General features: G+C 44.4%; 2 protein-coding genes across 2 annotated transcripts in view; one reads left to right on the plus strand and one right to left on the minus strand.

Moving 5' to 3' along the window:
• fzd3b (frizzled class receptor 3b) overlaps positions 1 to 3,759 on the plus strand; it is a 29,986-nt gene extending 26,227 nt beyond the window's left edge. Inside the window, exons 8-11 of the mRNA XM_070829612.1 lie at positions 1,828 to 1,976; positions 2,802 to 2,916; positions 3,109 to 3,266; positions 3,352 to 3,759. Coding sequence (XP_070685713.1) covers positions 1,828 to 1,976; positions 2,802 to 2,916; positions 3,109 to 3,266; positions 3,352 to 3,571 — 642 coding nt within the window. The 3' untranslated portion in view covers positions 3,572 to 3,759. The remainder of the gene's footprint in view (positions 1 to 1,827; positions 1,977 to 2,801; positions 2,917 to 3,108; positions 3,267 to 3,351) is intronic.
• A 2,895-nt stretch (positions 3,760 to 6,654) lies between these two features.
• kif28 (kinesin family member 28) lies at positions 6,655 to 15,358 on the minus strand. The gene is made up of 27 exons (XM_070829601.1): positions 15,284 to 15,358; positions 13,917 to 14,108; positions 13,692 to 13,742; positions 13,444 to 13,596; positions 13,308 to 13,343; positions 13,067 to 13,186; positions 12,778 to 12,885; positions 12,546 to 12,700; positions 12,355 to 12,466; positions 12,137 to 12,204; positions 11,814 to 11,956; positions 11,592 to 11,713; positions 11,278 to 11,368; positions 11,040 to 11,100; positions 10,730 to 10,853; positions 10,513 to 10,648; positions 10,315 to 10,433; positions 10,044 to 10,151; positions 9,839 to 9,931; positions 9,241 to 9,381; positions 9,006 to 9,076; positions 8,765 to 8,899; positions 8,335 to 8,501; positions 8,124 to 8,218; positions 7,651 to 7,783; positions 7,360 to 7,493; positions 6,655 to 6,813 (listed from the first exon to the last, which is right to left on the minus strand). Exons 1-27 carry the CDS (start codon positions 15,356 to 15,358, stop codon positions 6,655 to 6,657), a joined length of 3,102 nt encoding a protein of 1,033 aa, XP_070685702.1.
• Between the last annotated feature and the right edge of the window lie 193 nt (positions 15,359 to 15,551).

Below are 15,551 nucleotides of genomic sequence, written 5' to 3' on the forward strand. Positions count from 1 at the left end.
CTAACACAAAAAAGTCTGGCTATTTGAACTTGCTTCATTGTACAACCCTGAGGGCTGCAGACCAATATTGCAGGGTGCAATGTCAGCTACATGGGACACAGCCGGGCCAGTGTGCCTGATGCATACACAGCAGCAGCAGCAGCTAGTCCTTGGGCAGATGTCCTCTCACCACAGTTTTTTTTGCATTTTGGCTTTTGGTTTCCTTTTGTTTGTTTTTCACCCGTAGAACAGCCATGCAGTTATCCTCTGCTTTGTTCTTGCCCCGTCTGTGATTTCATCAATCAACTTGAACAGTGTTATTCTTACAAGCCCAAATTTTGGCAAACTCAAATCATAATGCACTGAAAAAAACACTTCAATGAGTAGAGGCTATGTGTGTGTGTGTGTGTGTGTGTGTGTGTGTGTGTGTGTGTGTGTGTGTCCGTAGAGCTGGCACATGTGTTGGCTGAGTGAGTAGGTATTTGTGCAGGGGAGGGAGCAGAGCGCTGTATGCATCATTAGCTCAGCTAATACAGCCCTCAAAACCCGCTCCACACAAAGCTACCATCTCTGAGTTGCACTCTGTTTCTCTGTCTCTTTGTCTTTCACCCTCTCTGAGAGAAAGAAATAAGTGTGTGAGAACCAGCCGTGGGTTTCCGTCCCCCCTGCTCTCTCTCTCAGGGCTTGCTCAGTCATGCTCTGCTGCCTGTGCTCTATAACGTCTTTGTAGCGGTTATGAAGAGTGGTGGGAGTGTTGTGTTTTATACAGTCTGCTACTAAATTAATAACCAAATAAATGTTCACAAGGCAGGCACGACACACTCCCCTGTCCCCATAGCAGTGCATACACACATGGCTACAAAGGCTTTTCATCAGTCCCTCGCATAAATCAAAAGATGTCAAAACGTCATGAATTTGTTTGTTTCCATTTTCCCCAAATATTAGAGCTGGGTGCTGTTAGGGGCCCTGTGATTGAAAAGTGTCAGTTAATATGTGACTGACAGACTATATGAGGGGGTGGAGGCAGGTGCAAGTGCTAATGTTACTTGTTAGTGTACATGTGTATGCATGTGTCTTTAGCTGTGTGTGAGAGTTCATGACGAGAGACCCCCTTTATGACCTGTTGTAGCTCTGGAATTTCAATATTGCAACGTGTTATTTGATCTTAACCCAAGGGGGGTTTTGCGTGCAAATGTTTGTGTGTGTAGGAGGATACAATTGCATGTTTTTGGATAATTGAAGATTCTGTGGGCATTGTTCAAGTTCAGTGACTTTATTTTGTCTGTGTGCATGGGTGGTAATGTAGTGAAGGCCCAGAGCTTCTCATTGTATCCCGGAGCCTAAATCTGAGACATCAACAGTGAGCTAGGGGAACATTTGGGGATTTGGGATTTTTTGGGGACTATTAAATGACAGAGTGCATCTTTAAACCAACCATAGTTACTATTTACCAAGGTAATTCTGAACCTTCTCAGCGGCTGTAAACTCCTGCCCTCTGGTGGGAGGTACTTTGTCCTGCATCAGAGTTCGTGGCCACCTGAAGAGATGGCAGTTGCTGCACATCCCAACTGGAGTGCAGCTGCCGAAGCAGCTGGCTTTCTCTAGGATTACCTCCTTCCTCTATCATTCAAACTGACTGACTGAGCTAAAAACACTTGTCAGTGCTGGATACTCTTGGTCCCCTTAATGTGCAGGTCGTTTCAGTGGCATCCTAAGCAGATTATATATTTCCTTACTGTGTTACAGCAGGCTTTCCTCTCACTACATTTCAGGCTGTTTTTTCAACACCCCCTGCTGTCTTGATTGGATGATTGTGGAATTGATATTTAACATGTCTTTTCTCTTTAGGTGGAGCAGACCAGCCGACCAGCCATGGTTTTGTTCCTAATTAAATATCTGATGATGTTGGTGGTGGGGATCCCCTCTGTTTTCTGGGTGGGCAGCAAGAAGACGTGTTTTGAATGGGCCAGCTTCCTGCATGGACGCCGACGCAAAGAGTAAGAGGAGAAACGGAATGATTTTAATTGTCCTGCCTTTTCCCTCCATTGTATCATTTTGGGTGAATGCTTGTTAGGTCAGATTTGTGTGATGGAATTAAAAGAAATTTGTAAGAGCGAATGTACTCCGTATCTGATTATGCTGTTACATAATATTATGCCACTACACTTTATTATCTGTGTGAATTTATTGCTTCAGACAGATGAACCAGCAGTAGATTTAGAATCACTGCTCAGTGTACACTAAGCAGGGTTCCTACTCTTTTTAACAATACATTTCAGAAACAAATGATTTCTAATCAGAGCCAGTAATTCCCATAGATGTTCCCATAGACCACTCTGACCTTTACTGTAGAGAAAAGTTCTTTAATTCGATTAGAATGAAAGTTTGATGACTCAAATGACTGAAATACAAGACTTTTTTGCATTCATTTCATTAAATTAGGCAATACTTCTCTAATTATGCATTCATTTACACATCAGTATAAACCACTTTATTGTGATCGGTAATCAAAAAGCCAATAATGGCCGGAAGCTTTTATCAAGATAATGTTTTTTTGATGTTGGATTTTAGTCCTGCTATTTTTTATTAATATTTTTATGGAAAACCCATTCAGATTATCACTACACTGATACTGGACTTTATTCCTTCTTCTTTTTAGAAATATTTGTATGGATTTTTTATCAGGAGCATTCATGTAATGTGATGCAGTGACTCCAAATCAATACCAGAGATGATTACTACACAAATTATGATTTCACAAATAGAAGCACCTTCCCCTTGTCTCCAGTTGTTAAACCTCTCTCCCCCTCCTGTCTCTGCAGCAGTGGGGTGAATGAGTCTCGTCAGGTGCTGCAGGAGCAGCCAGACTTTGCTCAGTCTCTGCTGCGTGAGCCCAACACCCCGATCATTAGGAAGTCCAGAGGAACATCCACTCAGGTAGGGCTGCAAACACAGCAGATGTTGTAGTATCAAAAGTAATCATTGTAACACTAGTTGTAGAGGCAACAGGACTGTTAGGAGTAGTGTAAGTAGTTGTTGTAGCAACACACAACATGCATGCATGCAGATAATTGTCAGGGTCAGAGAGAACGAGATTTTACTCTGAGCGGACCTCTCATCCTCCTGTAGGGCACCTCCACCCACGCTTCTTCCACCCATTTGGCAGTCCTAGACGACCTCGACGAACCAGTCAGAACTCGCCACGGCACCTCCACCAGGAGTAAGGCCAGCAGCGTCCACAGCAAGGCCAGCTACCACGGCAGCCTGCGCCGCACTCGTGACGACAGGTAGAAATTCATCACCTCCTGTTGACTGTCAACCAAAAGTTGTAAATTATGTTGAAACTAATTCCTCGTCCTCCTCCTCTCTCAGGAGTGATACTGTGGTTTGCCGAGGCACAGAGGCGCACAGTTTCCATGGCAGCATGCCACGTCTCAACCACCCGCTCTCCACTCACAGCAGCCTCCATCAGATAGACAGTCACTCAAGGCACAGCAGCCAGCGAGACGTATCCGAGGCCCCACCCACCCTCATCACCCACGGAACAACAGCAGGTGACAGCCAACCTGAGAATGAAGGCACCAGCGCCTGAGAGGAGGCACGCATTTCACAGGAAATCAAAGCCTTTTAAAGGAAGATTTGCCCCCAGCAGACACACACCCCCCGTGTTTAGTGTGCTAGTGTTCCTCTAGGAACATGGAGAATGTACCAGTGAGTGCTGTGGTGGTGATTTTTGCCATTAGTTTCTAGCTGACTGTTTGTTACCAGTGTGGCTAAAGGCTAACACAGTTCAGCCTGAGACCTCTCTCTCAGTGACACGTCACTGTAAGCTGGACAATCTTGTTTACGTAAGAATTTGAATTAACGTGGCAGATGACTCCTGAATGCTTGACTCAAACGGGCTGAGCCAACAAGAATAAGTCCATCTCAGATGTTTGGTGACATCAGTGATGCTGACATTATTCAGGGATCATTGTGGTTGTAGTGGGTAGGAAACACTGAGGAGAAGCCACCATACTTTATGGACAAGAACACTGATTGTTTCCTGCAGACGTGCTCTGTATGATTGATAAGATCCTGGATTTGGAGGTTGGACGCCAGTGGCATTATTTCCAAACCGTGATCCTTCATCACTTTGCTGGACCTATATGAATATTACTGAATATGTGAACACTGCCGAGTATTGCTTTTGTAACAATCTTAAATGTCTCATAATATTTGACTTATTTCAGTCTCAGTCTTGACTGAGACTCGATTATTTCCAATCTTTGTTTGTTCTGCACTGCAGCTCGTAATGAATAATGTTTATCTTTGTGTGGCTTCAGAAACCGACAGATATGGGCTTAATGTGAAATCGTGGACCTCTGTGGTTTGGTGAAATATTTTTTTATACTGTGAAAATTGTCTGCCTGCTGCTGAAAGCTTCAATTTGTGAGAGTGAGTGAAAAATAGAGACACAAATCGACATATATGTATTCTCACCTCCTGCGGTGAACAGAGAAAGCAAGATGGAGGGAGCCTCCATCACTGTGTTGCCCAGAATGTAAAAGGGTTGTTTCAGAGTCAGAAAGATGGTGATATAATACAGACATGGTCGGGTGAAATGAGCTGGAATAATGCATCTGCACTTGTGCTCACATTTATTCCAGGTCTGATTGCTCTTTGGCCTCCCACAACCATTTTTGCAGACATTTGCGCACAGCTTGGCAGACAGAAAAGCCGCTTTGGAAAAAAGCAAAGTGATAATTTGCTCGGCCAACTGCATGTCATAATCAATCTATGTCATAAAATCCAAAACACAAATGGAACAAGAGTACTGATAAATCTTAGCTGATAACCAGAGTATTGTAATCCAAATTCAGGGACACATCCGTCACTGCATTTAAGCCTCGCAGCTGCGTAGACTAGAGCACAATTTGAAAATGCGAACCAACAGCAGCACCTAGATTGTAAAATCTGTCGTACACGAGGCTGAACGGTTGTTTTTTCAGAGGAAGTCCTTTTTTATCTAATGTCATTTTCTCCACTGTACTTGATATGTACCTAAACTGCTACTGTATATGCTCTTTGCTCGTGTGTATTTGTTGTTCATAGAAATCTGAGTTACCCAAAGAGGTGCAGACAGCTGACAGTAAATCTGTAGAAAAAGAAATGTTCGCTTATTGCGCACTACTACATTTTCTGACATTATTTTACGTTCAAGTAAATGTTTCAGGAAGTGTACATTGTAAATGTATTTCTATCGTTGCCCCAAACCAAGACCCAATTAACCTACCTCACCTGTACCCTCAGCCTTCTCTGGACCTGCACACACACTTACACACACAAAATTGGGTGCTTTTTGTAAAGTAAAAACACAACACAAAAAATTGCTCAGTAAAAATAGTGTGCTTACTTTTGAAGAATCTGAACTTAGATAAAATTTCACCTCAAACAGACTTTAACTCTCTCTCTCTCTCACACACACACACACATACACACACCAGTAGGATATCTGTAGCTGTCTGTCTGTCCTTCCCACAGTTGGCTTTGTGTGTTTCCAGTCTACCTCTTCAGTTGAAACGTACCTAGCTAACTCTCTGGCCTTTCACTGCTGCCTCTCCCCTCCTGTCCGTCGTCTACACCTGCTTTAAGTTTCTCATGACCACTAATCTACCGTCCACTCGTGTGCCTGCATATGTGGTGTACATAGATTTTCTGTCCTATCCGATGACTAATCTGCCTCATGTCTGCCTTCTGCCTCTCCTTCTGTACATGTGCCCACGCTGATCTTTTTTTGGACCTACAGCAACTGTCTGTACTCTTGCAATTCGTGACTGCTCACAAACATTAACCGCTGTGCTTTGACCTCTGAATCTGACATAACAAAGAGATATGCTCGGTAAATACTGTCACTGATAGCTCCTTTTCAGCTGTTAACCATCTCATTCTTGTTAATCTATGGTGATTAACATTGGTTCCTAACAGTGAGACGTGAGGAAGCTCCTTGATTTCTGGTTTCATGTTGTGTTACAGCTTCAGAGTGAACTGCAGTAGCTTGAAAATATTTGACACATTATCAATAATGGTTCAAAAATATGATATTGTGAATTCTGAAACTTGAGTTGTATTGTATGCCTTTTAATTTATTTACAGTTTGGGACTGTAATGACTTATTTTACATGCAGTCTAATAAACCTTTTATAGACTTGTGCCGTTGTTATTCTGTTGATACTGGACATATTTGTTTTTGCTGACCAGTCTTGCTGCCACACCTGCTGATGGTGTCGTGGTTATGGCATCTGAGTACTTCAGTGGAAATAATAAATCCAATTGTGTTAAATGACAGATGTGACCTATGTTGTGTGTCATGCAGAATATAAAATGCTCAGTAAGCTGAAGAGTTTCGATTGCAGTTACAGTTAGTTGTGCTTGGAGAACGTCTGCAGTGAAGAAAACAGGAGGATACAGGAGTAGTTTACATCTGAGAAACTTGACTTTGAATATCTACAGATGCAATGTGATGCTCAAAAGTCTGAATAAATTATTTCTTTATTAGCAGTAGTACACTGGTGGGCAGTTTTCCTTGAGTCCTTAATGTAAATAATCTAAACTTTCAATGATTGTTTCTGTTGAGTTAGTTAGTGTTGTAAAATAAAGAGATTGACTCATAGTTTGTGAAAACCAGTTACTCAGTCACGACCAGATTCCCGATCGTTCTCGTTTGCGGCGGACGATGGCAGCCACGTCTTGCTTGAGCGTGGAGACGCTCTGTTCCAGCTGCTCCGAGAAGTCCCTCAGCAGACGACCCTGCTCATCCACGAACAGTCTGAGCCCCAGCAGGTCCGACTCCTCCTGGAAACAACACACCCAGCCTCAACAGTTAACCATACACATGGACTGCAGGGTTTACTGCTTGCAACTTCATTCCGCTTGGTGCTTTTCCAGGTAGCTAACAAAAAACATATATTAGAAAAACAGCAGATGTCTCTCTGCAGCTCTGATTGTAAATCCCAGGAACTGAAAATGCCCTTCCTGTCTGGTTTCCAGGTGTTTCTTTCACAGCTGGTTTTGCTCTGGTGAAAAATAGTAAGAGTATCTTGCAATGATTGTAAACAACACAATAATTATATGAAACAATGTAGAAAACTTCTAATAAACTGTTGTAAAATTACCATTTAGAAAATGTGTCGCTGAAATGCCCAGACATTAGTGTTTGATCTCATTCCAAATATGAAGGAAAACCTTTGACTACTGTGGTGACTTCACTGTAATCTTCTTAAAACTTCTCTTTAGTTTAGCTGTGTGTCTCATTGTGTATTCTCCACAGCTGATTATCTGTTGTTGTAGTAACGCTCACTAAAGCTGAAGCTGCAGCTGCAGGCAGACGCGGATACTTACACTGGGCCTGTGTCTGCGCAGGCGCTGCAGCTGACCCTTGACGGAGGTCATGCTGTGGTAGAAAACCTTGAGAGCGCGAGCAAACTCTGCATCACAGCTGGGACGCACCGACCGACCACGCACACTCTCCCCACCTGACACACACAGGGAGGAGGGCGTGTGTGAGAAAGAACACATTTATTGGTGAATCTTCACTTTAATATTGGGTGAATGGGAACATCGCACCATGTGACAACTGTTACATCCTGTCTGTAAATTACTTGATGTGTGTGTTATGTATGCTTCAGTCACCATTCCTGGCTGTGTTGAGTTGTTCTCTCAGACCGTGATTTTCTTTTCTCAGCGAAGCATTAACGCTCTTCAGCTCCTCCAAGTCCTGCTGAAGAGCTCTCACTGAACAGCCGAGCTCTGCAGAGTCTACAGGCTGCAACACACACACACACACACACACACACACACACACACACCTATATGAGCACACTGATTAAAATGGTTGCCTTATGAATTGCTCTTTGAATGAGAAATGAGAGCATGTCTGTGCACATAAGTTGCTTGGAATTTCTCGTTAAGTACCGAAAAAAGTATGAAGGAACAAATATTACTGTTCCTGAAGTCTCTCCTATGATTTCATAATTCTCCTGTCTTACAACTTACAAGTTTTAGGTTACACGTGTATCTCTACTTTAATGTTGTATCTTTTTTAAAAGCATGTCAAAGTGAAAGATCATTCCTGACAGGAATACAGACTTCAACATCAGACTCACTGCACTGTCTGTAGGGCCTGCCTCCTCGATGATGAAGATGCCCTCTGTAGTCATCCTCACTGTCTCCAGAGAAGATATCAGGTCACTACAGCCCTCTGAAACAGAAAGCTAACACCTGTCAGCAGCTTTAATCATGCTTAGGTTTACTTTGTACCCACACACACACCCTCAGCCTGCTCTCTCTCACATCCATCCATCTCCTCATCCTCACCTTGCAGGCCCCAGAGCTCCAGCACCACAGCGCTGCTCTGCAGGTAGTCCAGCAGACGCTGGGAGGTGTGGAGGGAGGCGAAGTGAACTCTGTGATCCAACAGGGGGTTGACGTTGTGCCACACAGCCGGAGTGTAGAGAGGCTGGCTGCAGTCAAACAACCTGAAACTAAAATAAGAGCCAACAAAGGATCTCAGAGTAACTCACTTCTGGCTATATGAGTTGTTCCCCGTCTATCATCACACCTCCTACGGTGATGTGAATCATCAATCATTTAAATCTTTGCTTTCGCCCAAACATCAAGGGTGTGTAACCCACAACTGATGAATAAGTGAAGTTAATTGCAGACCTGCATGTTCCCTGTCTCTGCTGTGCTGTAACACGTCTTGATAATTTATTGAAGGAATTCTCTGTGTCCTTCCATGCCTCACCCAATTTGGACTCCTCTATTGCGGGCCTCTCTGATCCAGCGGAGGCCACAACACTGTTCCAGGACCAGCTGAAAGTCCAGTCGTCGACCCAGTAACTCAGACGGGTCGATCAGAATGTCATCCTCCCCCAGAGGGCTGGGAGATGAGAAAGATTATTTACTAATATATCTCTATGTGTTTATTAGGGCTACTCACATTGTGTGTGTGTGTGTGTGTGTGTGTGTGTGTGTGTGTGTCATACAGTCCCGTGGAGGTGCAGGGGACCAGCTGTGCTTGTAGAATGGCCTCCTCTGTGCCCTCTGAGCTCAGAACCTGCAGACAGAGAGAGATAATCAACCAAATATCACTCTGTGTTCACCTACAATATTGTCAGGTGTGTGTGTGTATGTGCAGTGTATCTGTGTGTGTGTGTGTGTATGTGCAGTGTATCTGTGTGTGTGTGTGTGTGTATGTGCAGTGCATCTGTGTGTGTGTACCTCAAGCTGCTCTTCCAGAGGGATACGGAAGGCCAAAGACTGAAGCCAGAGGTGAGCAGTGCCCAGCAGCAGAGGCTCCACAGGATCCCAGAACGGGTCTTTATCTCTGGGTAACGCCGCTGTAGTCAGCCCCTCTGCTCTCTGACAGCAAGATCATAAATAAAAAACAGTTATTGCTTTGAAATGTAAATGCATTAATGGTAGCGCTAGTTAGTGCTGCGAGGCTGATACTGCACATTTTTATTGGAGAGTTCTGGCTCAGTGTCAGGCTCTCTGACTATGGAGTCTCCTGTCCTTTTTTTTGATATTTTCTCTGTATTTTCTCTTCATATATTACTCAATTTAAAGCAGAAACAAGAGAAAAAAGTACATACAGTACATAACACACACGTCAGCAGATCCCACATGCTGTTACTTAGTATTAATACGTTTTGTTTACAGTTTCTGAAATATACTGTGCTGTAAAGTTTTAGGCTTAAAATTGTCTACAAGATGGAAGAAGGAGGAGAAAAAAACAGAAACACAAATGCTGCTTTTTCTGCTTATTTGTAAATCTACATTGTGAAAAACAAAAGCAATGTTCTTTTTATTTCATTACATTGTCTGCGCTCTTTTCAACCTGAAGCTGCTGGTACAGTTCTTCCATCAGGAATTTACGGTTCACAAACTTGGCTTTGGACCACATCCATACCTGGGGAGGGAGAGTGACATTAGTTTAGATACAGACACAAAAACCTCATGTCCGAACTCATCAACGTGATGATGTAGATGTCTGTGTGAGACAGAAAGAGAGGCAGACCTACCTGTTTTCTTCCCATAGCAGTGACTCTGATAACAATCTCCTTCTCCAGATCGTGGCCTTTGGAATCTGACAGCGCCAAATTCTTGATCTCTAATTTAAACTCCACCCCCTCCGGGCAGCGACAGACGACAAAGAGCAGGTGTTTATTGATTGTTAACACATAGCCATGACCTCACAAGACTACAGAAACCAAAAATGTATGTGTGTTGTTTGACTGTTACAGACCATGTTAACCAGAGAGTCATCATGTGCAGCAGGTGGGTGTGTGTTACCTTGTTCAGCTCCTGACTCATCTGGTTGGCCTCAGCCACCATGGGCATCAGTTTGATGTAGTCGTAGAAGACGGCCAGCAGACTGGGGTCAGCCTGACTCGACTCAGCGTTGGACTCACCTAAACCCAGATGCATAAATATGATCTAACAAGTTTCCTTCCACAACTAAACCTCCCTTACTGATCGTCTCTCGCTCACCCAGGGTGATGCCCTCAGCAGCAGCCAGCTCAGACTGGAAGTAGTCGTAGTCGTAGCGGCTCCAGTCATCCCCGCCCCTCTCAGAGGGATAACCGACGAACAGATAGGTACAGTTGGAGCCGAGAATGAGGCGGTCCTAAAGGGAGACAAAAGCAATGCTCTGTGTGAGTGTGTGTACTGTAACACACGTGAAGCACACGTGTGTGCTGAGACCCACCAGGTGCTGCAGCTCAGTCGTCTGGGAGACACCATTGCCATTCACAATGACCTTTGACCCTGGCAGTGGGGTCAGTGTTACCCGGCGCTGCTCATTCCTGAACGCAGCATGACGCTCCTGGATCCTGACACACACACACAAACATAAATGTGCCCGTATGAACTTGAGGATGGAGAAAAAGACTTTCAGTGAGTGACGCCTGCAACATTACTAGTCTTCCAGACAAGCCATTACATCCATTCCATCATCTAACTCCACGTTTAGACGCCATTTTTAGGCTGCAATCTCATCTGATGTGATGAAAACTCACCCTAAGCCCTTGATAGGGATGGATCTTGGGGAAGAGTCACTCAGTCCGATGTCCCATTCACCTGCAACACAAACCTGTGTTAATAAGTAGAAAAGTACACGCAGAAAACTGAAGCTCAGCCACTTTTTACATGTACCCCCCCCTCCCTACAATCTTCACTCCCAATACCCTCCTCTAAAAGATGAACTGAACTGGAGAGTGACAGATCATCTCAGTATTAAGAAACAGGCAGACGCACCCTCCTGAATGAAAAGCTTGACCACCCCCGACAGCTGAGCGTCCTCGTTGATGTTCAGAATGTAGGGATGCATCTGCATCATCCTCCTCTCCTGACAGAGACGGAGAGTGACAGACAGAGAGAACGAATGAGAATAGGAGACAGGAAAAGACGAGTAAGAGCTGACAAGTATCCACTTAGTGCACGCACAGAGATGTTTCTACGCACTGAACCTTCACTGATTGCATTTAAGTACATTAATGTGTTTTCCCACACTGAAAGTACAGACACTACTGAGTGTGTACATCTCTGATTGTGTATTCGGATGTGTGTACCTGTGTGATGTTAGCATACTGTTGCTCCCAGTCCTTCAGCGCCTCCTGCAGGTGTTGTTCCCACAGAGTCTGAATAGCTCTGATCTGGAGCTCATTGTGGGTCAGCAGCTGACGGAGCTCCTCTGCACACACACACACACACACACACACACACACACACACACACGTGTTGACCTCTCTTCCTCTGCTGCCTGGTGATTCTCCTCTAACAGTGAGCCTTACTGGTCTCCTCGCTGGCTCTGCGTCCCTCCTGGCCGAGCCGGCTCAGTCGCTGCAGCAGCCTGGTGTTCTCGGCCTTTAGCTCTTTGACCAGACGCTCGGTGGGGCTCTCGTTCACCACTGCACGGTTCTGGATTCGCTTTGCCCTAAAGAGGTGAGGGAGGCAGGGCCACAATGGGTGAGGGTGAGGATGCAGTACAGTTGAAACCAAGAAGGCCAAAAAGAAAGAAAGGAGAGGGGAGGGAAAAGGAGGCAGATAAAAATGATGAGTGGTTGGTGCAGAAGTGTGTGTTCTTCATCATGGTGGCCTAAATGGATTGTCGTACCTCTCAGCGTAGCGCAAGGTTGAGAGAGACTCCTCGTAGCAGATATCAGCAGGGCTCAGTGTGGCGATCTTCAACAATTGATGTCCAAAATTAGAAACGCCTTCACTGATCTGTGTTCACTGTATATTTACATGTCATTTCTTGACGAGAGAACATGCTGAACGACATTAGTGAATATAGCATAACCATCAGCGTATGTTAACATTGTTTTCTGTTACCATAACAGTGCGACTGTTGCCTCCCAGAGCAGACTGCAGCAGCTTGGTGAGAACTGAGACTCTGTAGGGAATATGTACAACTTTCTTCCCCACTGCCACATCAGCGAGGGCGCTGCAGGAGAGGAGAGGATGTGACAAATACTGATAAATCAAACCGAATGAAAACTTAAGGAAACTAAATCCGGGCCAACCTGATGACGTTGCCCAGAGTGGTGAGGCTCAGGTTGATGGCTGTGCCCTCTTTGAGTCTGTCAGCCTCCGACCCCGACGACCGCTGGCGCTCGCTGCCGGCCAGGTCCACCAGGTTAATGTTGGACTGCTTTGTGATGCTCTCTTTGGAAAAGATCTGACAGGAAGTCAAAACAATGTCAACAGCAAGAGAATGTAGACTGGAACTGAAAAACAGCAAGTGGAGCCACTCACCTGTTTGAGCTGCAGGATAATGAGCATGTGCGAGCGACTACTATTGGCGTTCATGTGAGTGGCAGCGGTGGTTCGGGTCCTGGTTCCCTGTTCCATTAACTGTGCCACCTACATTTTAAAATTGAAACGGTAACAAAGCACGCAGAATAATATATTTCTTATTTTGGTGACTCTATGTTAAGCTCATAGAGTTAAATGTAAAACCTGGACAGTTATCCACTCAGCTCCCCTTCACTGTACATCGAGGCGTTTCTCTCTTTACTGTACATAGTCTAAACCAGCGCTCTACCTGTGGTGCGCTCTCGCACGGGATTGTCCGGAGACCCTCCACATAGAAGCCTCTTTGCTGCTCCTCTCTGACCCTGAGCCCCCCCGGACTACGGGACCCCCGAGAGAGCAGGTCAACCACCTGGAGGTAGAGGAGAGATGCAAACAAAATGGAAGGAGTGCGAGGGAGCTGTAACTTCTCATGTTATATCCAGAGAAAGAAGAGGTGAACCACTGAAAAGAACACTCTTCCCTACGGTTACCTGCTCATTATAGATTTCCAACATACTGAAAAAGACCTGTGTAGACATGAAGAACAAAGACATTCAGGATTTTCACCACCACCAGATTTAGGACACTGTGTGCTGGTAAATGGTGACGACCTGAAACAGTCTTTACCTGACACTGTCTGCTATCCTGGTTTTCTCTGATGGCCTGAAACAGTCGCTCACAGAGTTTAGGGACCAGGCCCTTGTTAGGCCCATAGCCCACCATCGAGTAACTCTTTCCTGAGCCGGTCTGCCCGTAGGCCAACAGCGTGGCGTTGTAACCCTGCACACATCATTTCAGGACAGTCACTCATCGAACACATCTAGAAGCTCAAAATAGCTTCAGCCAGCTAGCACAGAACAAAGTCTGCATGCTACCTGCAGTGCGTTCTCCAGTATTCCCTCTCCCAGGTCCTGGAACACGCTGTCCTGAGAATAGATGATAGGTTTTGATCAAATTCAGCTCACCTGCCATTCTAACTGCACCCTGTCAGGGCAGACTACATTCACACCGTCTAGATTCTTCTCCTGCTTTGCTTTCTGCTTGTTGCGTGAGGTTCACTATGTTCTGTTTGTTGCTTGTAATGAGTGGAGGCCTCAGACCTGGTCAGCATAACGACCCCCGGGCTCTTCGGGCACGTAGAGGCCCCCGCGGTCTCGTGTGAAGCTGCTGTGGGACCAGTAAGCGTAGTCAAAACAGAACGAGCGACGACTGTGCGAGTCACGTGGGTCCTGAATGGTGATGGAGCTCGACACCATGGAGACGATACAGCGGCTGCCTGCATCCCTCTCTCTCTGGATGGAGCACGGAAATGGTGGAAGATTAGAGAAGACGGCTGTTGGAGGATGCATGTTTTCACAGCCACGTTTAATTTAGTGATGTGCTGATGATGAATTCTTCTTTAGAAGTACAAAGATATGTCAACAGCTTTGTACAATAGACAACCAGCTGAGCGTCTGATCACCAGTGGAACAATAGGTAAGAACTTTAAATGATTTTTTATCTGAGGTGCCCCACATTACACAATATTCTCCAAACACTGTCAGCCAAAGGAACACAGCTTCAGAGAAAATAATCAAGCAGCTTTTCATGAATCATGCTTAGATCCAGGTGCTATTAGAAATAATTATTATGACCTTCTCAGAGAACAGTGGCTGAAAGTTTATATACTTTAGGGTAGTCTTATCCTTAATTTAATATTTTAATAAATATTTGTGTATTACCATTTTATTTGTTGAAAAGCAGTGGGAGAAGTACTTCGATATTTTACTGAGTAAAAGTAGCAATTATAATACTACTACTACTAATAATAATAACACTATTACAAGTCCGGCATTCTAAATTTGAGTTAGCTAAAGTTACTAACATCAAAATATACTTACCAAAAGTAAAAGTACTTATTATGTAGAAGGGGACATTTCAGAATGACATGCAGTATAAAATTGTATTAGAATTGTTTATGCTAATTTTAACTGCTTCATGTGCTGCATGGTGGTTTCATCTATAATAACACATCATAATTTATAGTTTTTACTAATAATCTGAATCTGCAATGTAACTGCTGTTATCAAATTAATGGTTGAGGAGTAAAAGGTAGAATATTGTCCTCTGGGACATCGTGGAGTAGGAGTACAAAGTAGCATTAAATGGAAATATTCAAGTAAATATACATATGAGCATTCAGTCGCCATACAATCAAATATCAGACACATTAGTGCTGGTCAATGCACTAGTTTATATACTATTAACAGTTTTGTCATGTCATTTATATTTTTAAGTGGTGGGGTCCATCAGTGTACATATACTGTAGTATATAGCAGCATATACTAGGTAATATGTTAGTGAGTGTGATACCATAAGGATACAGCACATTATGATGCCTGTACTTTAGGAGATAAATAACAGAAAATTGGATGACCACTTTCAAAAACTACATTGGAAATACTCTCCAAAGTGACTGAAGACTCACCTTGTTGAAGGGCCGGACTCTGACGGCCACTTTGACGCAGTCCTTGCCGTGCATGTCCGAGGCTTTGGCCCTCATGGTGGCAGGGGACCAGGCTCACTGAGAGATCGGCTCCCTCACGCAGAACACAGGACTGTGTCGAGTTACTCGCTGACATCAGGTCAGTGTGACAGGGACTACGGTTTCATTATTGGCCTGTTAGGAAATGCCTCATGATGTTTTACTGAAAACATGATGGAAAAAACATTTCGTTCTCTTACCGAACGGTGGA

Source organism: Pempheris klunzingeri, chromosome 1 (assembly GCF_042242105.1).
Source record: "Pempheris klunzingeri isolate RE-2024b chromosome 1, fPemKlu1.hap1, whole genome shotgun sequence".
Classification (NCBI taxonomy): Eukaryota; Metazoa; Chordata; class Actinopteri; order Acropomatiformes; family Pempheridae; genus Pempheris; species Pempheris klunzingeri.

Bases quoted from the DNA above. Each gene is read 5' to 3' on its own strand.
- kif28 (XM_070829601.1), bottom strand. From the start codon at position 15,358: ATGAGGGCCAAAGCCTCGGACATGCACGGCAAGGACTGCGTCAAAGTG. The intron at 11,101-11,277 runs GTGCGTCTGCCT...TTTGTGTTGCAG, and splicing joins CAAGCTTTTCATTCAGGAGG to GTGAATGGGACATCGGACTG. The intron at 10,434-10,512 runs GTGAGCGAGAGA...ATCTGGGTTTAG, and splicing joins TGCTGAGGGCATCACCCTGG to GTGAGTCCAACGCTGAGTCG.